The sequence below is a fragment of the Camelus ferus genome, chromosome 32 (genome assembly GCF_009834535.1).
Source record: "Camelus ferus isolate YT-003-E chromosome 32, BCGSAC_Cfer_1.0, whole genome shotgun sequence".
NCBI lineage: Eukaryota > Metazoa > Chordata > Mammalia > Artiodactyla > Camelidae > Camelus > Camelus ferus.
This window is the reverse complement of record NC_045727.1, coordinates 4,762,335-4,783,628: the sequence shown is the minus strand read 5'-3', so window position 1 is coordinate 4,783,628 and position 21,294 is coordinate 4,762,335. Positions and strand designations below refer to the sequence as shown.

Here is a 21,294-nt window from a genome sequence, read left to right as displayed (position 1 = left end):
GTGGAATCTACCCTGAGAGAGGATGCTTTGCCCAAGGAGATTTGCAAGTTAATAGCTTTTTTTCTTGAGGAAACTCCCTCAGCTATGCAGCTCAAGCAGTAGAAGGCTGTAGCCTTACTGGACTGGCTTGAGGGGTCAGACAATAGAGTTTAGGACTGTAAGATTAGCTGATACATTTGGAGAAGGGCTGCAGAGGGCATGAACCCTGAAATCTGCATATAGAATCCACCTCAAACCCTTGGCTCACCTATGCATGGCATGGGAAACACCCCAGAGGGTCCTGTACAATCACAGTAGCTTGAAAGTGAAAAAATTAAGTAGACATTTCAGTCAATGCCTACAGCAAGGGAGACAGAAATGGGAATTTGAGTCTAGACACATAATATCTATGTGCTAAACACATGTTCAGAGGAATAGAACAGAATCCAGAATCTCTACAACGTATCATTCATAATGTCCAGTATTTAAGCAAAAAGTTAATAAACAGGTAAAATAACAAAAAACACTGATACATACTCATGAAAACAAAAACAAAACAATAAAAACAGTCTATAGTAACCAACCGTGAGATGACTCAGATGTTGCAATTAGCAAATAAGAACTTTAACGTAGGTATCATAAATATATTCAAGCACTTAAGATGAACTATATACATAGTGGCTGAAGAGATGGGTGTATCTTATTACTAGAGATACTGAAAATACAAAAACTATCACTGGAAATTCTAGAGATGAATACTACTGAAATAAAAAAAAATCAATGGATAGACTTTAACAGCAGATCAAAGATGGCTGAAAAGGGCAGTGAACTTGAAGACAGAACAATACAAATTACTCAGTCTAAAAAAAAAAAGGAAAAAAGACTGAAGAAAGATGAAAGAATTTTAGAGCTCAGTGAGACATATCAAAAATGTGAATGCACATGTAATGAGAAACAAGAGGGAAGAAATATAAAACAAAAAATATTTTTAGACTTCCCATTTACATGGAAAGCATCATTTTACAGATCCTGAAAGCTCAGCAAAACCCAAGCGTGATAAATATAAAGAAAACCACACCTAGACATCTTGTAATCAAACTGTTGTAATTCAAAGACAAAAGGCAGTATCTTGGAAAAAATTCTGAAAACAGTCAGAAAAAAACCAAAACATTATATACAGAGGACAACAAAATAATGTTTTGCTGATTTCCTAAAAGAAGTAATAAAGGGTAGGAAAAATGGAAACCTATAAAGAGCTAGGAATAGGAGAAGGAAACTGTCAACCAGGAAGTATCATCTATTCAGCTAAACCATCCTTCAACAATGAACATAAAGTGAATATTTTTTAGATAAGACTGAGAGAATCCATCACTGGCAAATCTACATTACAAGAAAAGCAAAAATAAGTTCTTAACACTGAATGGAAATAACACTCAAAGGTAATCTGGGTCTAGAGGAAGAAATGAAGATTCCCAGAAATGGCATATATATTTAAGAAAACTATGAATATTTATTCTTTCCTTTCTTTAGTTCTTTAAAAGTCAAAGACAAAAGGTTTAAAAGGCTCTTTAAAGAAAAGTTATAACACTATATTTGGGAATTATATCATGTAGAAGTAATGTACATGACAACAACAGCATGATGGATGAGGGAAGTATATGGAACTATACTGTTATAAGGTTTCTATATTAAATGTAAAACAATGCAGTGTCGGCTACTAAATTACTATCCTGTAATTCACAGAGCAACCACTAAAAACAGAATGTGGACAGGTGCAGCTAAAATGGCAACAGACTAAAAGGTATGTGATTAACTCTGGGGAAAAAAAGGCAAGAGGACTTAAGAGATGAACAACAATAACATCAATTTTAAAAAAGATAAAATAAATAGAAAACAAACAGTAATAAGTTGGCCCTAAGTGTATTTCCATTAAAAGTATATGGACTAAACACTCATAAGTGGAAAAATGGATTCATAAATGGACCACAATTAACAAGCAGATTGTCAGACTTGATAAAAAAAAAAGTAATACCAAACTGTTCTTATAAGAGTCCTTTAAAGAAAAAGACACAAATAGTTTGAAAGAAAAGTGATAGAAAAAATTATACCATGCAAACAGTGAAGTACTGAAATATCAGACAAAGCAAACTGGAAGACAGGAAGCACGACCAGAGATAGAAACATTTCATAACGCTAAATAGGGCCAAGACATAATAGTAACACATGTGAATGTGTCTGACAGAGTCATGGAATGCTGCCTGATCTAAAAGGCAGTGCAGAGAAATTCATAAATATTACTGGAGATTTCAACACACTCTAGGTGGTACTTGGTAAATCAACTAGACAGAAATTCAGTAAGAGTGGAGAAGATCTGAATGACACTACCAACCATCCTGACCAAACCAAAATTACAGAATATTGTATATAACACTTGCAGAATACAGTCTTTGTAAATGCAAATGAACTTTCACAAGGCACACTTAGTCTGGGCCATAAAAAAAAAATCTCAAAAATTTTAAAAAATGTGAATTCATGTAAGATTATATTCTGTTTACAATAAAATTAAATCATAATTAATGCAGAATAGATCAAGAGAAGATACAAATGTTTGGAAATAAAATCATTTGCCACAAAATAACCAACTGGTCAAAAAAGAGATCACAAGGAAAATTAGAAAATATATTTAAAGGGATGATGGTGAAAAGAAATGGCATAAAAAAAATTGGGTGCTGTTAGTCAGTGCACAGAGTAAAATGTACAGCTTTCAATGGTTTTGATAGAAAGAATGAAAGGCTTAAAATGAATGGACACTTAAAGGTAACCAAATCAAACCCAAAGAAAAGAAAAGAAAGAAATAATAAAGAGTGAAAATCAATGAAACTGGAAACATACAATAGAAAAAACTAACAAAGCCAAAGCTGGTACTTAGAAAACAAAACTGAGCAATGCCTATCAAAATTTAATAAGAAAGACAGAAAACACGAACTATATATTAGAAATGAAAGATGGAATGTCATGATAACTATACTGCCTTCAAAAGGATAAGGGAATATCACAAACTTTATGTTTATAAATTCAACATCTCAGATAAAACGGACAAATTTCTAAATAGATATAAAGTACCACACTGATGAAGTAGAAAATCTGAATACCAAAATACACACACACACACACACACACACAAAATCAAATTTAGTGTCAAAGACCTCTCCAAGAAAGAAAATTCCAGGCCCAGATCATTTCACTGGTGAATTCTCTCAATTAAGGAAAAAAAATGATACCAAACTTTTGGTCATACCAACAAACGTTTAGAAAAAAAGGAAGAAGAGACATTCTCCAATTCATCAAATACCCATGCCTGATAATAACATTATAAAGAAAAAATTATAGAAAAATAGCCTCCATAAATATAGATGTAGTTCTAGCAAAATATTAAGAAATCAAATCCCACGCTAAAATAGTCTATTACGATCAACCAGATTTTATCCCACAAAATTAACATAAGCATGAATATATATCATCATACACACTCATACACACAAAGGAAAGCTGGGAAGTGCAAATAGCAAGAAAGAAAATGTCACCCTTTCAATATCTAGCTATGGCAGCTGCAGGAAGCTAAGGCAGTAGGGAGGGAGGTGCAGTTTCAAATGAGAGTTCATACAAATTTTAAGAGGTTTGAGCACAGTTGAATGTGGATGGAAACAGACCCTTTCAGAGCCAAAGGTTCTGAGAGAAGGGTTGGACAAAAAAAATACATGGGAAATCCCTGAGAAGGTTGCCTTGAAGAAGACTCAGAGCCTGGTCAGGAAAATTTTTATAATGAGGAATATGGAAAATTTAGATTATTAAAAATAGGAGTATCTAATATAGCCAACAATGAGATGATAGCTCTACATTATGAGCTATGTCGTGGTCATAAAGGTGAATGCAATCTCAATGTCACCCAGCAACACAGAAACGTTTTATGGATTAAAAAAAAAAGTATGATACAAAACGTTATGAATGTTAAGATGACAAATATGATAAAACAAGTAAAGAAAAACAGCCCAAAAGGGAATAAAAATAAAAAACATAGTTGTTACTATGTGGTGGGACTATGGGTAGATAATTTTCAATTAATTTTGTCATAGTAGGATGTTACTTTAAAAACTTTAGGAATACTTTAATTAAGCGACACAGAAATGCACTGAAAAGAGAAGTTAGGTATCACGACCAGTTTGCATAGTGTTCTCTCAAACTTCATGCCTATCCAGAATCTCAGAATGTGATCTGATTTGAAAATAAAGTGTTTGCTGATGGAATTAGTTAAGATGAGAACACACTGGGTTAGGGTGGACCCTAAATCAAATGACTTATGTCTTAATCTTAGAGAAAAGTGAGAGGAGACCAGAGACTCAGGGAAGAGGGCCATGTGACCACAGGGGCGGGGAATGGAGAGAAGCAGCCACAAGCCCAGGAACACCAAAGATTTCTGACAACCACCAAAAGCTGGGAGAAGCAAGGAAGGATTCTTCCCTGGAGACTTCAGAGGGAACATGGCCCTGTCCACACCTCGATTTTGGACCCCTGACCTCCAGAACTGAGAGAATAAATTTCTGCTGTTTTAAGTCATCTAGTTTATGGTAATTTGTTACAGCAGCTACAAGGAACTAACCGTAGTCACTTGGCCAGACGATTCTACCAAATGTAAAATAATTGTTTGGTGTTGATTAACACCCTCTCTTCTTCTCCTGATTTTCGGAACAAATCAGAACACAGCATACTGAAGTCAGATTTATATCAAATTGCCAGCTTTACTGGTAGAGCTATTCTACAGAACAAGACTGAAATCAGTAGCCCGCTGTGCTCATCCTTCTGGTCTGAATTAGAGAGATTCATCCATTCATTCACGATACAAAGGAGTTCCTCTGGCTCCCTTTGTTCTCCCTCCCAGGGAGCACACCCGTCCTCACACCAGTACCAGAGAGGAGTCAGAAGAAGAAGGAAGCTCACTTGGCCAGGCATCTAGTTCCTTTTCTCTGATCTGCTCCAGTAGATTATGGAGGAGGAATGTTCTTTCCATACTTTCCCCTTCTGAACCGTGTTGTGGAAGTTCCCTAACCGTAGTGAAGTGGAAACACAGGGGGCCAAGTGTTCTTCCCTAATAACAACACACAGTTGACTCCCTGATGAAATCCTGGAGGATCACATCTCCTCCCATCCTGGCACATCCCCCAAAATATCCCACAGTGCCACGAACGTTCAATATACATTTGTGGAGGGAATAAAACCAAACGAATAAAATGACATGGCCATATTATCCTTAGCCATAAATTATACAATTCAAAGATATGCAAAGGAAAATTTACTTATCTATAAAATAAACTTGTTTATCTATAAAATATAAAATAGATAAACAAGTTTATACTGTATAGCACAGGGAAATATATTCACTATCTTGTAGTAGCTCACGGTGAGAAGGAATATGAAAATGAATATATGTATGTTCATGTATGACTGAAGCATTGTGCTGTATACCAGAAGCTGACACAACATTGTAAATTGACTATAACTCAATGAAAATAAATAAATAAATAATAAAAATATTTTTTGAAAGTTTTGCAATTAAAGTGCTTCATAGATTCAAAAAGGCAACTTTTTTTCATGTTTCTCTTTCTCTGAAATTGCATGCGTCTTACATATAATTCCTGTGTGTTTTGGCTTTACCGGCAGTTTTCTTCTTTCTTAGCAGTACAAAAAATAATGCTATATCTTTGCTATGTCTTACAATCAAGTTTTAGACCCAACAGAATATATCTGAAAAAACTTAAAATTATTTCCTTATCAATTGCTGAAGAAAACATGTGAAATACACACACACATGCATGTACATAAATAGTCTCTCTCTCATAATCAGATGCAGAAAACTGAATTCAAAATACAATTAAGTGGTAGTGCTAACCTCAGGATCAAGGTTTTCAGAGACGGCATGTTTCTCAGCTTCCGGCTGTCCGCCATTCAGCTGTGGGAGGGACGCAGGTACAGAATGTGCGTCTAATTCTTCACGGAGGGTGGTTTCTCTATCTTCTCCCAGCCCATCTTTCTCCTCCCTGTGGCTGTGCTTTTTCAACATGCTCCTTGGCCGAGGTGAAGGCTTAAAGTGCTTGTCTGCTTCAAGGCTGCTGTTGTTTTCTGCAGAAAAATACAATGTTTTCAGGTGAGTGTATAAAAAAAATGACCACAGCTCGTACTACACCCCAAGTGCCCCTACACTTCCCTCCTGTGCCCCAGCACCTTGGCCCTCTGTCCTGGAGCGTCCAGAGGAAGCCCACACCCTTCTCTACAGCGAGCTCCAGGAAGTACAAATAAGTTCACAATCAAAACTCGAAAAAAAAAAATACGGGGGACGGTATAGCTCAGTGGTAGAGTGTATGCCTAGCATGCATGAGGTCCTGGGTTCAATCCCCGGTACCTCCATTAAAATAATAAATAAACAAACAAAAAAACCTAATTACCCCTCAGAAGAAATTTAAAAACACATTAAATAAATAATGAGAGAAAAAATAAAAATTAAAAAGTTTAAAAAAAAAAGCTGCCATCTCAGAACTAACTAGTATTCATGTTTTAGGAAGAATTAAGCCTTCAATGTCATCAACTCTCACAATATTAATTTTTTTTTTAAACAAACAAAACAAAACCATGCCTCAGTTTCAGCCTTTATAAGACGAGGCAGTTCATCCATCAGACCTTTAACTGAGTGTCTGCTGCCAGGCCCCCCCCACATCACTCACAGTCCTGCACCTCATTATCAAGGTGCTGGCAGTGGCCATGTCCAAGGACTTTAGAGGATGGGAAGGGAGCCAATTCTAAACAAATACAATTATAGGACAGAGGTAAGTGCTGTTACGAGTATGAAGATGATGCCAGTACAGGAAGCAGAACAGCCAACTGTCACCGGAAGAAGAAATGGAGAAGGAGATGACTTATGAGTTGCTGTTCTCTGAGTCCATAAAACTTCTGCAGCAGTTATTAAAGTTTCTCCATCACAATTTCCAGTACTTCTAAGTGTAAAACAACAATCTAATGTTGGTACACTTCCAGCCCTCAAAACATAAGAAAGTTTTTTTCACATGAACTCTTCCCTGAATTGTACCTATTGCACATAACCAGTTCTCCACTGTTCCACCAGTGTAGTCTTCTGACTAAGCTTCAAAACTGAACCAATTAACACCTTTCTCCTTTCTATCTCTAAGTGGGCTTATAAATCCTGCTACAAGATTCTACAACCATACCTAACTGGAACCACTATACGTGTGTTGTTGCCAATTTGAGCTATGTCCTAAACTCTGGCTGAATTGTTCAATCCAAAATCCAAGAGTCAACTTAGATTCCTCCATCTCCATCCAAGGCACCATGATACCCTATTGATTCTATGTGCTAAATTTCTCTCTCATTTATCTCACTTTCTTATCCCCACTGCCAGCTCCTTGTCCACTCTTACCTAGGCGACTACCTCAGTGAGATTTACAAAATACACATCAGATCACATCACGCCTCTCCAGAAAATTCTTCACTGGCTCCCCATCACCCAGTCCTGCAGAATAAAAACTTCATTGCTGCTGAACAATATAAATGTAAGGTTTTACGGTCTCGTCCATGTCTACCTGCGCTGCCTTGTCTCTGGCAGACCCACTTAGGAACCTACCCTGAAATGCTAGGCTCACTGCTCTGCAGCTGTACCACATCCCTTCTGCCACTGCACCTTTACCCAAGCTCTCCCTCTGCCTAGGATGTCCGCCTCCTGCTTCTCCTCCTGATAAACGCTTGCATGCCTCTGGAACCTGTTTCAGCAGAGTATTGTATATCTGAAAAGAGGTGTTGAGTCATTTTTTTCATTATCATTTCAGAAGAGGTTCCCTCGTCACAAGTTTTTAAATGCACAACATGGTATTGTTAACTAAAGGCACAATGCCATACAGCAGATCTCTAGAACATACTCAACTTGTGTAACTGAAACTTTGGTGAATATCGGCTCCCACTCCCCCCTGCCCCCAGCCCCTCACAACCACTGTTCCACCCACTCTCTGTTGGGTTTGTCTATTTCCGATGTTTCCCATTTGAACCTTGCTCTGACACGCATTAGCACTGCAAACTTACACAAGTCAGATGATACCACACACCCCCGTTTTCCCATTGGTAGCATCAGTTAGGAGTTGCTAAGGTGCTCGTGAGACTTGAGTGAGACAGTATTTACAAAGTACACCGCACAGTGCACCGCACACGGGAAGTGCTCAATGAAACATCAATGACTATAGACATTTCCTGTTTTGGTTTGTCCATCACTTCAGTTTTCCTCCTCTCCTTTCCCTCCGTGTGATTCTGGTGGACTAACAAATATGTCCTGCATACCTCAGTGAGAAGGGTGGGTCCACCATGCACCCCCTTCCTTCCTGCCCAACTGGTCACAGAACCTTCCCTTCCCCTGCCCACAGCAGGCAGTCACAAGGTCAGGATTCTACCTGGAGTTGGTGGGTATGCCTTTAAGGCCATGGAGCGGCAGGATGCGATCTGGAGACTGCTAGGGGCATCTCCACTGCCAAGTGAAGGTCTGGCCGAGACAGACCAAATGACAGAAAAATAGGACTAAAGGATGGAGAAAGCGGGGCAGTGACAGAGGGGGAGGAGAGAATGAGAGGGTCAGGGAGTCGGGAAGGGAGGACAGAAGTAAAGAGAGAATCCTGAAGACACAGAAGTACTGATTCTCTACACTCAATCACACCTAAAGCAAGGCCTTCTGACATCCCTGCTCAATATGGTGATAAATTCCTCTTTCAACTGGTTTCTGGGTCATTTACAACCAAGAGTCCTGACTACAGGTGCTATTATTTGTCAGTTTTTGCTATTAACACCGCTTCCTCTAGGAAGCCTTCCCTGATGCCCTCAGGTAAATTTCTGTGCCCACTTTCCTGTGTTCTTACTGTACCGTTTAGACACCTCCCCACCAAACTGTAGAGTCTTTGCTATGGCCTGAATGTTTGTGCCCCCAGCCAATCCTTCTGTTAACCCAAAGGTATTAGGAAGCGGGGACTTTGGGAAGTGATTAGGTCATGAGGGTGGAAACTTCATGAATATGACTAATGCCCTGAAAAAGATGCTCCCTCTCCCCTTCCATCGTACAAAATTACAATGAGAAGTCTGCGACCCAGAAGAGGGCCCTAGCAGACCATGTGAGCACTGTGCTCAGACTCCCAGCCTCCGGAGCTGCGAGAAACAGGTGTCTGTTGGTTAGAAGCCACCCACACTATGGAATCTGGCCACAGCAGTGCGAGCGGACTAAGACAGTATTGGAAGACTGGTACTAGGTCTCGTAATGTCATAGTCTCAGTTACCATCACAGTGCTTATAACAGCGAAATATATTTTACCCACAATAAGTTGTGTGGATAAATAAAATGATCTGCTTATGAACAAATGCTGAATAATCAAATGAGCAGTAAAAGCATTACAGAGTGCTTAATTTATGCCAAGATTGCTCTCAGCACTTCAAATATGAACTCATTTCATTGCCTTAAACCTCTAGTGGTGGTTCAACTACTGTCCCCATTTTACAGATACATAAAATGAGGAACAAAGAGGGTGTGTACCCATGGACATAAACTCTATGTTGTGGGATTAAAGCAGGAGCACCCTGACTCCAAAGTTCATGATTTTAGTCATTTTGCTGTTAAAATTAAAAAAAATATACCCGGTAAAAATTACTTTCTAGTAAATTCACATTCACTACCAATGTGACCATTACTTGATAAAGTGAAAGAATCTGATAATTGTACTTTTTACAGAAGACAAGCAAGAACAAAGGAAACTTTCAGGTTCTAATGTTTCTATAAAGCATTAAATGACACTCAGCAATATCTTACCACATTAAGAACATTAAGTTCTAAACTCTGTAATTAAAAGTCTAAAAATTCAGAGAAAGATAAAGCTAAGCTCATGAACCACATTCCTTCTTTCATGAATGACTCATTCATTTACACATTTATACATTCAAATACTTAATGAATTCTACATGCTAGGCACTAACAAGTAGCCTCAACTTTTTTTTTCCAATCTGAATTAACCTATGGAATAATAATTTTAGGGTATTTTATATCAAAATTCCACTTCCAGAAGCACTGTCAAGTTTTCATAAAGAAAAAAAAGTCTATATATTATCAAAATGTTTTGTTTTATAATGTACATGATTGCCTATTTATCAATTATTTTTATAATACATATACTGAATTGCAAATGGTTAGTAATTGTTTAAAAATACAGTATTGTACAGTTAGAATCCTGGTGCCATCTTGTGGTCAAATACAGTATTTCCCTATTTGTTTTAATTTGTCACAGGTTTTTTTTTTTTTAAGTATTAAATAGGCAGATTATTGCTGATTATCTACCATAAAGGTCATTATATACCTCTATCTATATCAGAATAATTTTTAGCTTCTATGATGTGCTCACATTTTCTTATTAACCTAATGAAAAGCTTTTCAGAATCAGGACAAATAGGACAAACATAATCCACAAAAACAGGTTTCTAAACTCAGTTAGAACCAAGGAATATTGCCTACTCTTTCTTGAAGAGTCACTGTGCATATTTCTTTATTAACGGCTCCAAGACGTTCTCTCATAAAAAAATCAGTTTAAAATTTCTGTAATTCTGTTTTCCCCTTAATACCAATGAACAAACCGTGGAAATGGTGACATAGGGAATTAAGTCACCGTATGATCACATTTCCCTTCTCCCCATTTTTGATTTTATTTGGGACACTGGAAAGGTGCATTTTAGCAAGTTAATTCTATTTCATTCAGCCTTGTCCTTATGTTTTTACAGAATTTCATAGTTTGAGACAAACTTCAGTAGATTCTTACAACAATTCAGTAGGAAGGAAGAACAGGTTTTCTCCCCCTCCTCATGAGGACAGTAAGGCTAACCCTGTATTTAATTGACATTCAGTGGCTTTTTCCCTAGTATCTCTGCTTGTTCATATCTTCTCCCCATTTGAAAGTAGATGGGATGATGAGGGTGGAAAACATAATGGGTCCCTAATACATGGATGAAATAAAGCTCTGCCTGAGGTTACCAGTGGTATCTAATACGTAAAATACGAAATACTTACCAGTACCATATTTAATAATGACATAAAGGAAAGAGATTTTTATTAAGGTTAGCATCAACAACCATTTTTTTCTATAAAACAAAAAAAAGACTGGAAGACCCCCAAACCCTTAACCTTCCACGCCCTCCTTTCTGCGTGGCAGCCCAGGGAACGTCACAGCGCTTGGTAGCTGTTCAGCTCCGTCTGTGCTGCTCTGTGCCCAGAGCTCAGTAGAATTGTGGAGAAACTATTGTAATATCACACCAGGAAATTTCCCCTCAGAAAACTGCGTTTTAGCGGGTTTTCCCGGGGAACGGAGAAACCAAATGGAGATTCTCTTTTTTTAAGGAAAGCCTGGAGGCTTAAACAACGACAGTAGCGACAAAACACCCCCCTCAATATACAAACAAATGGCAAATGGTTGTGTGGAAATGACGGTTTTAAGGACTAGCCTCAATGCTGCTCTAACTCTAATATCTGGAGTGGCCTCCCTCCTATCAGGCACCAGCAGAGACACAACACTGAACGTACAACTGGACATCAGAATTAGGGCATTTCTCTAAGGTTCTATTAATTTTGATTTATATCTGTAAAATTAAAAAGTCTGATTTTTTCCCCTAAATATTTACTAGCCACCATATAAAAGTATTTTGTGATTGAATATCTTAAAATAAATTCTGAAGAAATGCAATGAAAGTAACCTAACCAACTACCTGGAGATGCGCTTTTGATTGGAAGAATTCTGGGTTTAGTTTCCATTTTAATGTTCTCTCTTTCAGGTTTCTGTGGCTTACTTTGAGATTCAGATAAGCGATTCACTACCAAGTCTTCACTACCATCGGGTACCAGCTCCTCATCATTTTTGACGGTGACTACAAGCTCATTTTTCTTCACTTCATTGTTTGAGTTCTTGGTTTTCAAAAAAGACAGTTTTGGAGAATTCTTTTCTTCATCATCAGATATATGAAAATCATTCATTTTTTCCTTAACTGAATTTTCATCTACTGAAGTGTCAGAAAAATCACCTAAGGAAACTAAAAAATAGAAGAGAAAAAAAATGTTTTCAACAGAATGTTTTAACATTTTGAAGGTTACATTAATCAAAAAGATTATCTTAAAGACTAGAAATGAACTTACAACTGTGAATAGATTTGTAGCTCTAAAAAAACAGCTAATTTAGGTCATTTTATTGACATTTATAAAATAAAAATTTCAATTTCATTCATTTATTCAAAACATACTTATCAAGTGTGAATGGTATGTCAAGCCAAGGACTGTATTAGCTCCGAGAAAAGTCATCCAAAAGTTCTTCAAAATAACAGTCATGGACACTTAAATTAGATTTTGGACTGTAAAGCTTTTATTTACAAAAACTTCATCATACAGAATCAAGAATATTTGTAAATGGAAGAATTTGCTAACTATATATTCTTCCATAAAAATTTTGGAATTGCCATTCCATCTACACCAGAGAATTAGATTTTACTATGAGAATAATAATAAAGAATGTTAACCTAGCTATATGGCAATGAATTAACTATTGTTCTGATTACTTTTACGGAGACCACTGAGTTCCTTATTGAATATTAAATATAAAACACTGAATTTCAAGTTTAGAATTTCGCATGTTTATCCTGAAATGTAACATGTTAGTATTTTTACATAATCAAAAGAAATAAAATTAATCATTACAGTACTGACAGATTGTGTTTTTAAAACTGATCCCCTTTCACAGCCAAGAAAATCTGATTTATAAAAAGCATTATAAGAGATTCTGATGTGCACAAAGTTTAGTTCTGTGCTCTCTAGTTATGAACTCTCTGTAGAGTCTCATAGGGTTGACCTTAAAGATGAACTTGTCATCTCCAGTGTGGTTTATCACTGACAGTAAGTCTGCTGTCAGTTAATTTTCATTTTCATATACATATTCAGAAACAATCAAACAGGACTATCATGCAAATTCTTGAAAATTAAGAGTGGCTTTTTACTCATTAAAAAGTTGGAGATCTAAAACCAGTGAATTCATAGGCATTATTTTAACCTAGTGATTTTCTTGGAGGGCTGGGCTAAACGAAACCATGGAAGAAAAGACAAGAAACATGGTTTACTTTCCCACATTCCCACATACCAATCTCATCACTGTCAAAGTCATCTGAGTATTCAGAACTCCTTTGTCTAGCTGAGCGAGCTGTAATTGCTTTTATTAGCTCATCCTGAAATGAGATAATTAAAATCAATTTCCAATCAGATGTGAAGGTCTCACATTTAATTCTTGAAACAAATAAGCTCGATTAATGTGTGCTTTAAAGCCTAGGTTTCATTCATCTAACAAATATTCCCTGAAAGCCTATCTTGTTCCATGCACCCAACCCCTCAGACTCAATGCAGAGCATCACAGACATGATCCCTCCCCTCATGGAGCTTACAGTTAAAGGAGACAGACAATATGTAGTAAATTCATTGAGAAACTCAATTTAGACAGGGTTCATTATAAACTGGCATTTTGGAAGAAACTGGCATCCTTTATGATCTTTTGTTTCAAGATATTGCTGTTAACAGATGTAATCAATACTGCAAATTTAGAGGCTGAGTTCAACATTGTACTGACTGGACAGAAAAAGCTTAAAGATTATGTTACAACAAGAAAAAAAAACATTAAAAAATTTATATGAAAATAGCAATCTGAAGTTGTTATTCCATTTTAGAAGCTAATTTAACTTGTAACTTTGTAAGAGCCTAGTATTGAGTCTAGTTTGGTAGTCTTAAAGCCACACAGAAGAGTCAGTAATATTGGAGCCCAAATACAATCAATCACCTGCAGAATCTCAAATGAAACATGAGATTTACTCCAGCTTTACACAGGGCAGTTCTAGAACCACTTTCAAGTCCAATATTCCTAATACAGTGTTTACCTTGTAAAATCATTTAAAATAAAAAAATCCTTTACCTGGAAAGTAGTTCTTTTGGTGACTTTTGGACTCTTTGTATATGCCAAAGTTGTACTAAAAACTTCATCGGACATAGTGTGTGTTTTAATTCTCTACCTTTATCAAATGGCTAACAAATGACAGGAATATTTCATCCTCTGATGGTGGCTGAAATATACCAAAAAAAAATCAGACTTTTTTGCATGCTTGAGAATTTCTATTACTACACTTAGTGCTCCACCCCCCCCAAAAAAGCCAAACAAAAACAAAGAAAGCATCATATGAACAGTGAACTACTTCTTCACTTAAAAATGTAGAGTTCTTGTAAAGAAATAGCAAATTCTAACTAACTTATTTTCAAAAAAAAAAGTAAAATTCAAATTGAACTTGCCCTAAAATAGTTCTACAGTGAAGGATGAGCAAATAAATGACTGCAATAGGTTGTCGCCAATTAAGACAAAGTTTTTCTCTGTGCCATTCAAAAAGTGTAATATTGACAACAAAACAGCCATACTTATTTAAAAGGCTACCAAGAGGACAATTGTCAGCATAAAGTATATAACCAAAACCAATCATCACTAAAAGCAAAAAAAAAAAAAAAAAAAAGCTAGCGCACAACGCTGGGGAAAAAAAAATTATAAATAGCGATATCTTTCTTGTCACTCTTCCCTCTCATAAAAGTGTTGATAGTATTAGATAAAACAAAACGAAGCTTCCGCGATGGACTGCACTAAAATCACTATACAAAAGGTCCCGTGAACGTTTCCAGAGCTCGAGACGGAGGCCAGAGCCCGGCCCCGCCGCCCGCCGCGCGCTGGGACCGCTGGGCCCGACCAGGTGGCGCCGGGTCCCCGGCCGCTCCGCCCCGCGCGGCGGGCCGAGCGCCCCGCATCAGCCAGGCGGGTGCACAGCCGAGGGCCGCCGACGCTCCGATCCTCTGCGACGCCCAGGTCCCCAGCTGCGCTCACCCTGCATTCCCGCGGACAGCCCCGCACGGCTTGGAACCCAGCGGCGGGCCTCGGGTAGGAGCCCCTCGCCTGCGCCTGCGCTTGGCTGCTCTCGGAGACCAGGCTCTGCTGGCAGCGAGGAGGCGGGACTAAGAACGGAGGTGGGAGGCGGTTGCTAGGAAACAGCGTCTCCGGGAGGAAGTGACTTCCCCGCCACCTGGTCCCTCGGTTACCTAACACCGCCCTACAGCCCGACGCGTCACTGGGGCAACGGCCCAGACGACGGAAATGACATCAGCCCTCTGGGTCTGGGGAGAGGGGTGCTTTATTTGCGGCCTGTGTTTCAGTCGTTGCCTAGGAAACAGGACCCGCGCAGCTCCCACCGGGGAACTGAGAGCTGGCGCCTGCCAGTAGCTTGAGGGTCTTCATGCGCACTGCCATAAAAACCAAAGCACATCCATCATTTTGTCACAGTTAGGACATGAAGTTCTATGAATCGGAGTAGTGTACTGATGGAAGAGTGCACTGACAGATGGGACAGAATAGTACAATAGTGACGTTTGCACAAACTGTGCGTTTGAATCCTTGGCGCCCCTCCCTCTATTCGTGTGATGTCGTGCAAGTTAATGTCTGTGTATCCCAGTTTCTTCTGTTAAAAAAAAAAAAAGCCACCTTAATAGCTTTGCTATGAGTAGTGAATGAAATCATGCAGATGATTGCTTGGAAGAGTGCCTAGGATTGCATTCAGTCAATGTTAGTGAAATTCTTTTTGCAATTCAGCCGCAAAGGACCTGGACAGAATTCATCCCTGTCGACACAGCGAAAACCCATACCGAGTGTTTCTTAGCTGTGAAGTTTCCCCCTTTGTATACTCAGTGGCAAATCTGGCTAAAATCAAAACAGTCAACAAAATGATCTAATGGGCAGAGGACTGTATGTTGATAAAGGAACCAAAATCAGCAGCACTTAATTATTATAGGTAATCCTTAAACAAAAGACAAAAACACTTCTTTAAAGACTCTAAAATAATGAGGGAGGGGGGATATAGCTCAGTGGAGAGCGCATGCTTAGCACGCAGGAGGTCCTGGGTTCAATTCCCAGTTCCCCCCTTAAAAAAAAAAAAACAAATGAATAAATAAACCTAATTACTTCCCCTCCAAAAATTAACAAGGACTTGTTATTTTGAATTTAAAAGAAGCTTAATCCTAGTTAAATTGTCTGAATGAATTTATTTGTTATTGATTAGTAATTAAACTTGTTACCGGTATTTTTTCCTTATCTCCGAAATTCATTTTCACTTGTTCAACAATTATTTCTAAACAAATCACACTGAGATATATGTTTAAAAAATCAACGTATTGAAAAACTAAATGTACATAGAAAGAAATAAGAAATATAGTTTAAAAAAAACTATGCTTTTAACAATATGGGCAATGCAACTTTTTAAATGCTGTGTTCAGTTTATGCTCAACTTGTCCTTGTTTGAACAACTCAGTTTGATCAACATTTGTTTCATGTTTAAGTGTCTCTGCATAAGAAAAAGATTTTTCATTCATTCACTACTTAGCGTTAAATTTCTGACCTATATAAGTTATTAATCAACAAATGTGATTCCATCATAGTAGCAGTGCCCACAGTGAGAGGACAATGTCCACATTTTGCTTATATGTGCAGTACTAATTTTCTCATGTTGAAATATTTATATTCATTCAAAAACCTCTACTCTGTTAATTTTTTTCATCCATTTGGCTAAAATAGTTTTCACCTAGATACGATTTAAGAAAATAAAATTCCAAAAAACTAATAAAAAGAGCCTGTAATGAAAGATTCTATTTTTTTACAGAACGCATTAGATTTATATTTTCAACATTATTCAAAATAATTTTAAAGTATATCAAAGCTATGCCAGACATAGCCACAGTAAACAAAGACAGTTAACCTGAACCGGTTCCTTTCTCCACAAGCCCCAGAGCACAATGCTTTTCCACTATTATCTTAAGCAGCAGAATATGATGCATTTTATTAATATTTTCAGGTTAATATATTAATAATATCATATAAAATCTGAATTAATAGTATGAAGTTATCTAACGTATAGTTTGCAATAAACAATTATTGAATGAAGGAACTCAAGAATAAACAAATATTTTTTAAACCAAAAAATAATTTTTGAAAAGTTCCTAAAATAGCTCACAGATTCTCAGAAAATGAAAACACAACACACAAAATTTCAGTAGTGTGTGTAACATTTTCTCTATATTTCATTTTTATAATATATATTCGATCACAGAAGTTATTTACCTAGCAAATTTAAGTTTAATACTCTTCACTTCTGAACCTTGGCTTCACTCATTCATTCACTGGATAAGAAAGCATACCCATATCAATTACATTCTGGGTCAGATTTGGTGAGTTCTAAGGTGAAGTAGACTAGGTCCCTGCCTAGGGATCCTGTCGACTAGGGAGAGCTAGAAGACTGGGTGAACACATGATGACTGCACACTGTGATCATTTCTCTATAGCAATGCCAAGTGAGAAGCTCTCAAGGCAGAAAAATTCTTCCTGGACGTTCTAGAAAGTTTTCACAGAGAAAGTGAGTTTGAGTTGATTAACGAGTTTAGGAGATAAGGAAGGGTCAGTAGTACATTTCAAGCAGAGGAAACTATCAATATGAAGGCTACTCCATTGTGGGTGTAAGAAATTGAACAGAGATTGTGATGGTGCTCAGACTGTGCTAACTACTGGGCAAGGAGGGGAGCGAGAAGGTCCATTTCTAGATCAAGAAGCCACTGAGAAGTGACTCTTCTTTAAAAGTTCCCTGCCTTCATCTCATCAGGCAAATTGTTTATCTCCTGTGACTGGCACAAGCTAGAGACACAGGATCTTGTACTCACAGCCAGCGCTGGTTGGAAAAAAAAAAAAAGCACTTGTCTAACATTTTGAGAAGTCTACTACAAAAGCAAATCCCCAAGGGTGTCGATTGCTAAAGATTACACTTAAACACTGAATGCCCACGTTGGCAGAGGGCAAGAGCCCAGATACAAGCACACTTACCAGTCAATACCAGCGCTGACTTACAAGATGAGAGCAGCAAGAGGCTTACAGAAGGGAAATATCTGAATCTTGAGGAAGGACAATCGTGATCAGCTTCAGTGGTGAATGTGTTTATCAGCTTCTTATGAGTGAGGGAAAAGTGGCCATTGCTGGTCAAATATACCAGTACGTATTCTTTTGGATTGTTATGTAGGGAGACATGAACTATTATACGGCAAGAGAAACGTGATTCCTCATGATTCCAACTCAGAACGTGTCATTCTGAAAAAAAAAATTACTTTCGTTATTAGGATAATGTCCTTAGTTAAATGCTCCCTACAGATATTGTTCTAGACAAAGATAACTGATCTGGGCGGATACCACATCTATTACCTGTATACTGTGCCTAGTATAATTCTTTGTACTTATACCATTTTTTTAAACAAAACTCAGTGAAATTGTGGCTTTTTATATCTACATTTTACAGGTGAAAAAAAGGAATTAATTATTAGCCCCATTTTACAGATGAGAAAGCTGATGCTCAGAAAGGTGAAATAACATGGCCAAGGTCATCCAGTTTGTAAATTGCAAAACCAGGCATAAATCCAGGTCTCTCTGACTCCAGACCCACCCTGTTTGCTGCTGCCATGCCACTCCCTGCCACGTACAAGGGCCCCTTGAGGGCAGAACTCCCACCCGTTGGTCCATGACGATGTGGAAATGTGGGTCACTGTTTTGCTAATGTAACCTCTAGGTAGAGGTCTTTAATCCACTGATGAGGAACTGGTCATCTAAACCCTCAGACCCCTTTAATTTTAGGGCAGCATACACTTCTGATTCTTTTCTGTAACATTTATTTCACACCAAGGCACTATGCTGAGAGCTGGAGATAAGATAAAAAGAAGCAGACCATGTACTCCGGTAGCTTACAAATCCAGGGAGAGAATGGACATGCAAACAGAGTGTCCGAAACAACGTAAGACTTCATTATGTCCTCAGACTAACCCTGGAAGGTCAGGAATCTAATCCCCACTTTAGAGATTAGAAAAAACAAAGGCTTGGGGAGGTAACATGACTTGCCCAAGGTCGTCAGTAGAAGACCCAGGGCTCAGCTGAACCCTGTCATCGGGGCCTGGGGTCTGTCTGTTCCATGACAGAAACTCACATCCACTGGTCTGGTCGTGACAGAAGAAATTCTCTTCTTCCTGTGATCACTCGAGAAGAAGGACCAGGTCTTTTTTTTTTTTTTTTTTTTTTTTACCATTTTTTTAATTAATAGACTTTATTTTTTAGAGCAGTTTCAGGTACACAGCAGAATTGAGCAGAAAATACAGAGTTTGCACATAGCCCTCCCCACCCACATATATACTCCCCTACCCTCAACATCCCTCATCAGTGTGGCATATTTGGTACAATCGATGAACCAACATGGACACATTATTATCAACCAAAGTCCATAGTTTACACTAGGGTTCATTCTAGATGTTGTACATTCTATGGGCTTTGACAAATGCATAATGACACGTAGCCACCACTATAGGATCATACAGAATAATTTCATTGCTCTAAAAATCGCTTGTGCCCCATCTATTCATTCCCCCCTCCCTCCCTCTCCCCAAACCCCTGGAAATCACGATCTTTTTATTGTTTCTGTAGCTGTGCCTTTTCCAGAATGTCATTTGGTTGGAATCATACAGTTTATAACCTTTTCAGACTGGTTTCTTTCATTTAGTAGTATGTCTTTTAAGTTTCTTCCATGTCTTTCATGGCTGGATAGCTCATTTCTTTTTTTTTTTTTTTTTTTTTAACTGCACATGTATTTTTTAATTTACATATACGTACTGTTCATTGTTTCTAAGAACGTTTAGACCTTTAGCTTTTTAAACTTACACAGTTATCAAAGGAATAAAGCCAACCACAAAATGAGAATTAATTCAAAAAAATACATACACCCTGCGATTAACAGCAACATTATTTATAATTGCCAAGATACGGAAGCATCCTAAGTGCACACCAATAGCTGAATAGATAATGAAGATGCAGCATATATATGTGTAATGAAATACAACTCACCCATAAGAAAGAAGGATACTTTGCCATTTGTGATCCTTCATTCACTTTTTTTTTCACTTCAAAAACCAGAATTTTATAACCAGCATAAACATTTCCATTACATCAAAAACAACAAAATACCTAGAAATGAACTTAACCAAGGAGGTTACCTATACTCCGAAAGCCGAAATGACACAAAGAGATGGAATGATTTCTTGTGCTCTTGGATTGGAAGAATCAACACTATCAAAATGGCCACACTACCCAAAGCAATCCACAGAGCCAATGCAAGCCCTATGCCAGGCGCTGTTCTAGGCACTAGGGATACAGCAAAGAAGTCTCTGTCCTCTCGGAGCTGATATTTCAGTGGAGAAGACAGACAATTGACCAAAAAATAAAGAGCAGAATAATTTCAGGTAGTGAAGTGTGCTGGGAAGGACACAAGACAGAGTGACATGATAGAGAGTGACTCGGGTGGTGTCCACTTTGCTTAGAGTGGTCCAGAAGGGTATCTTTGAGAAGATGAAATTTGAACTGAAACATAAATGACAACAAGTCAGCCATGTGAGGATCTAGAGCGAGAGCATTTCAGGAAAGAGGATCAGCATGTGCAAATATCCTGCAGCAGGAATCGGCTTGGGACATTTGAGGACTAGAAAGGAGCCAGTGTGGATGAAGGGAGGTGAGAAAGGAAGACGACAGAGTCTGGAAAAGTGTTTGATATATGATGTGAATGTATCACTGCTTGGTCAGCATAGAGACATGGACAGAGGCCAGAGCATCTCAACCAAGGGAATGCTAACTCCCTCCAGGGAAACCTGGTAATGCTTGGGGCGAGCTTGTTGTCATAGTGACTATGGGACCACTGACATTTACTGGATGGGGGCCAGGGATGCAAAATATCCTCAGATATGCCAAAGAGTCCCACACAGTGAAGTTCTGTCCATTCCGAAATCCCGGTAAGGCATTTGGACTTTATTCTGGGTGTGATGGGAAGCCACCCGAGGGCAGGGGAATCCAGCATGTGTGTTTATGAGATAGCTGTGTGTGGAGAAAGGCAGTAGCGGAGCATGAGCAGAAATGGAGGCCACTTCAGATCTTACCTGTTTCCGGGAACACTGCTGCCCTGTCTCCCTGACCTTCAGAAAACAGCAGTGGCTGGACTAGGGTGGCAGTAGCAGAGCTAGGGAGACGCGACCTACTAGGTCGGGATCTATGCTTTAGGAAAGTAGAC

At 38.3% G+C, this 21,294-nt stretch overlaps 1 protein-coding gene across 5 annotated transcripts in view; it reads right to left on the bottom strand.

The window, feature by feature from the left end:
- Positions 1-19,340, bottom strand: part of MAP9 (microtubule associated protein 9) — an 85,590-nt gene extending 66,250 nt beyond the window's left edge. For 2 of the 5 annotated variants that reach the window (XM_032471933.1, XM_032471932.1), the window contains exons 1-5: positions 14,997-15,188; positions 14,049-14,196; positions 13,230-13,314; positions 11,815-12,135; positions 5,924-6,153 (exon numbers count right to left, since the gene is read on the bottom strand). In XM_032471933.1, coding sequence (XP_032327824.1) covers positions 5,924-6,153; positions 11,815-12,135; positions 13,230-13,314; positions 14,049-14,123 — 711 coding nt within the window. In that variant the 5' untranslated portion in view covers positions 14,124-14,196; positions 14,997-15,188. Of the gene's footprint in view, positions 1-5,923; positions 6,154-11,814; positions 12,136-13,229; positions 13,315-14,048; positions 14,197-14,996; positions 15,189-18,029 lie in introns of those variants that run through there. The other 3 variants (XM_032471930.1, XM_014553653.2, XM_032471931.1) reach the window with 3 other exon arrangements.
- Between the last annotated feature and the right edge of the window lie 1,954 nt (positions 19,341-21,294).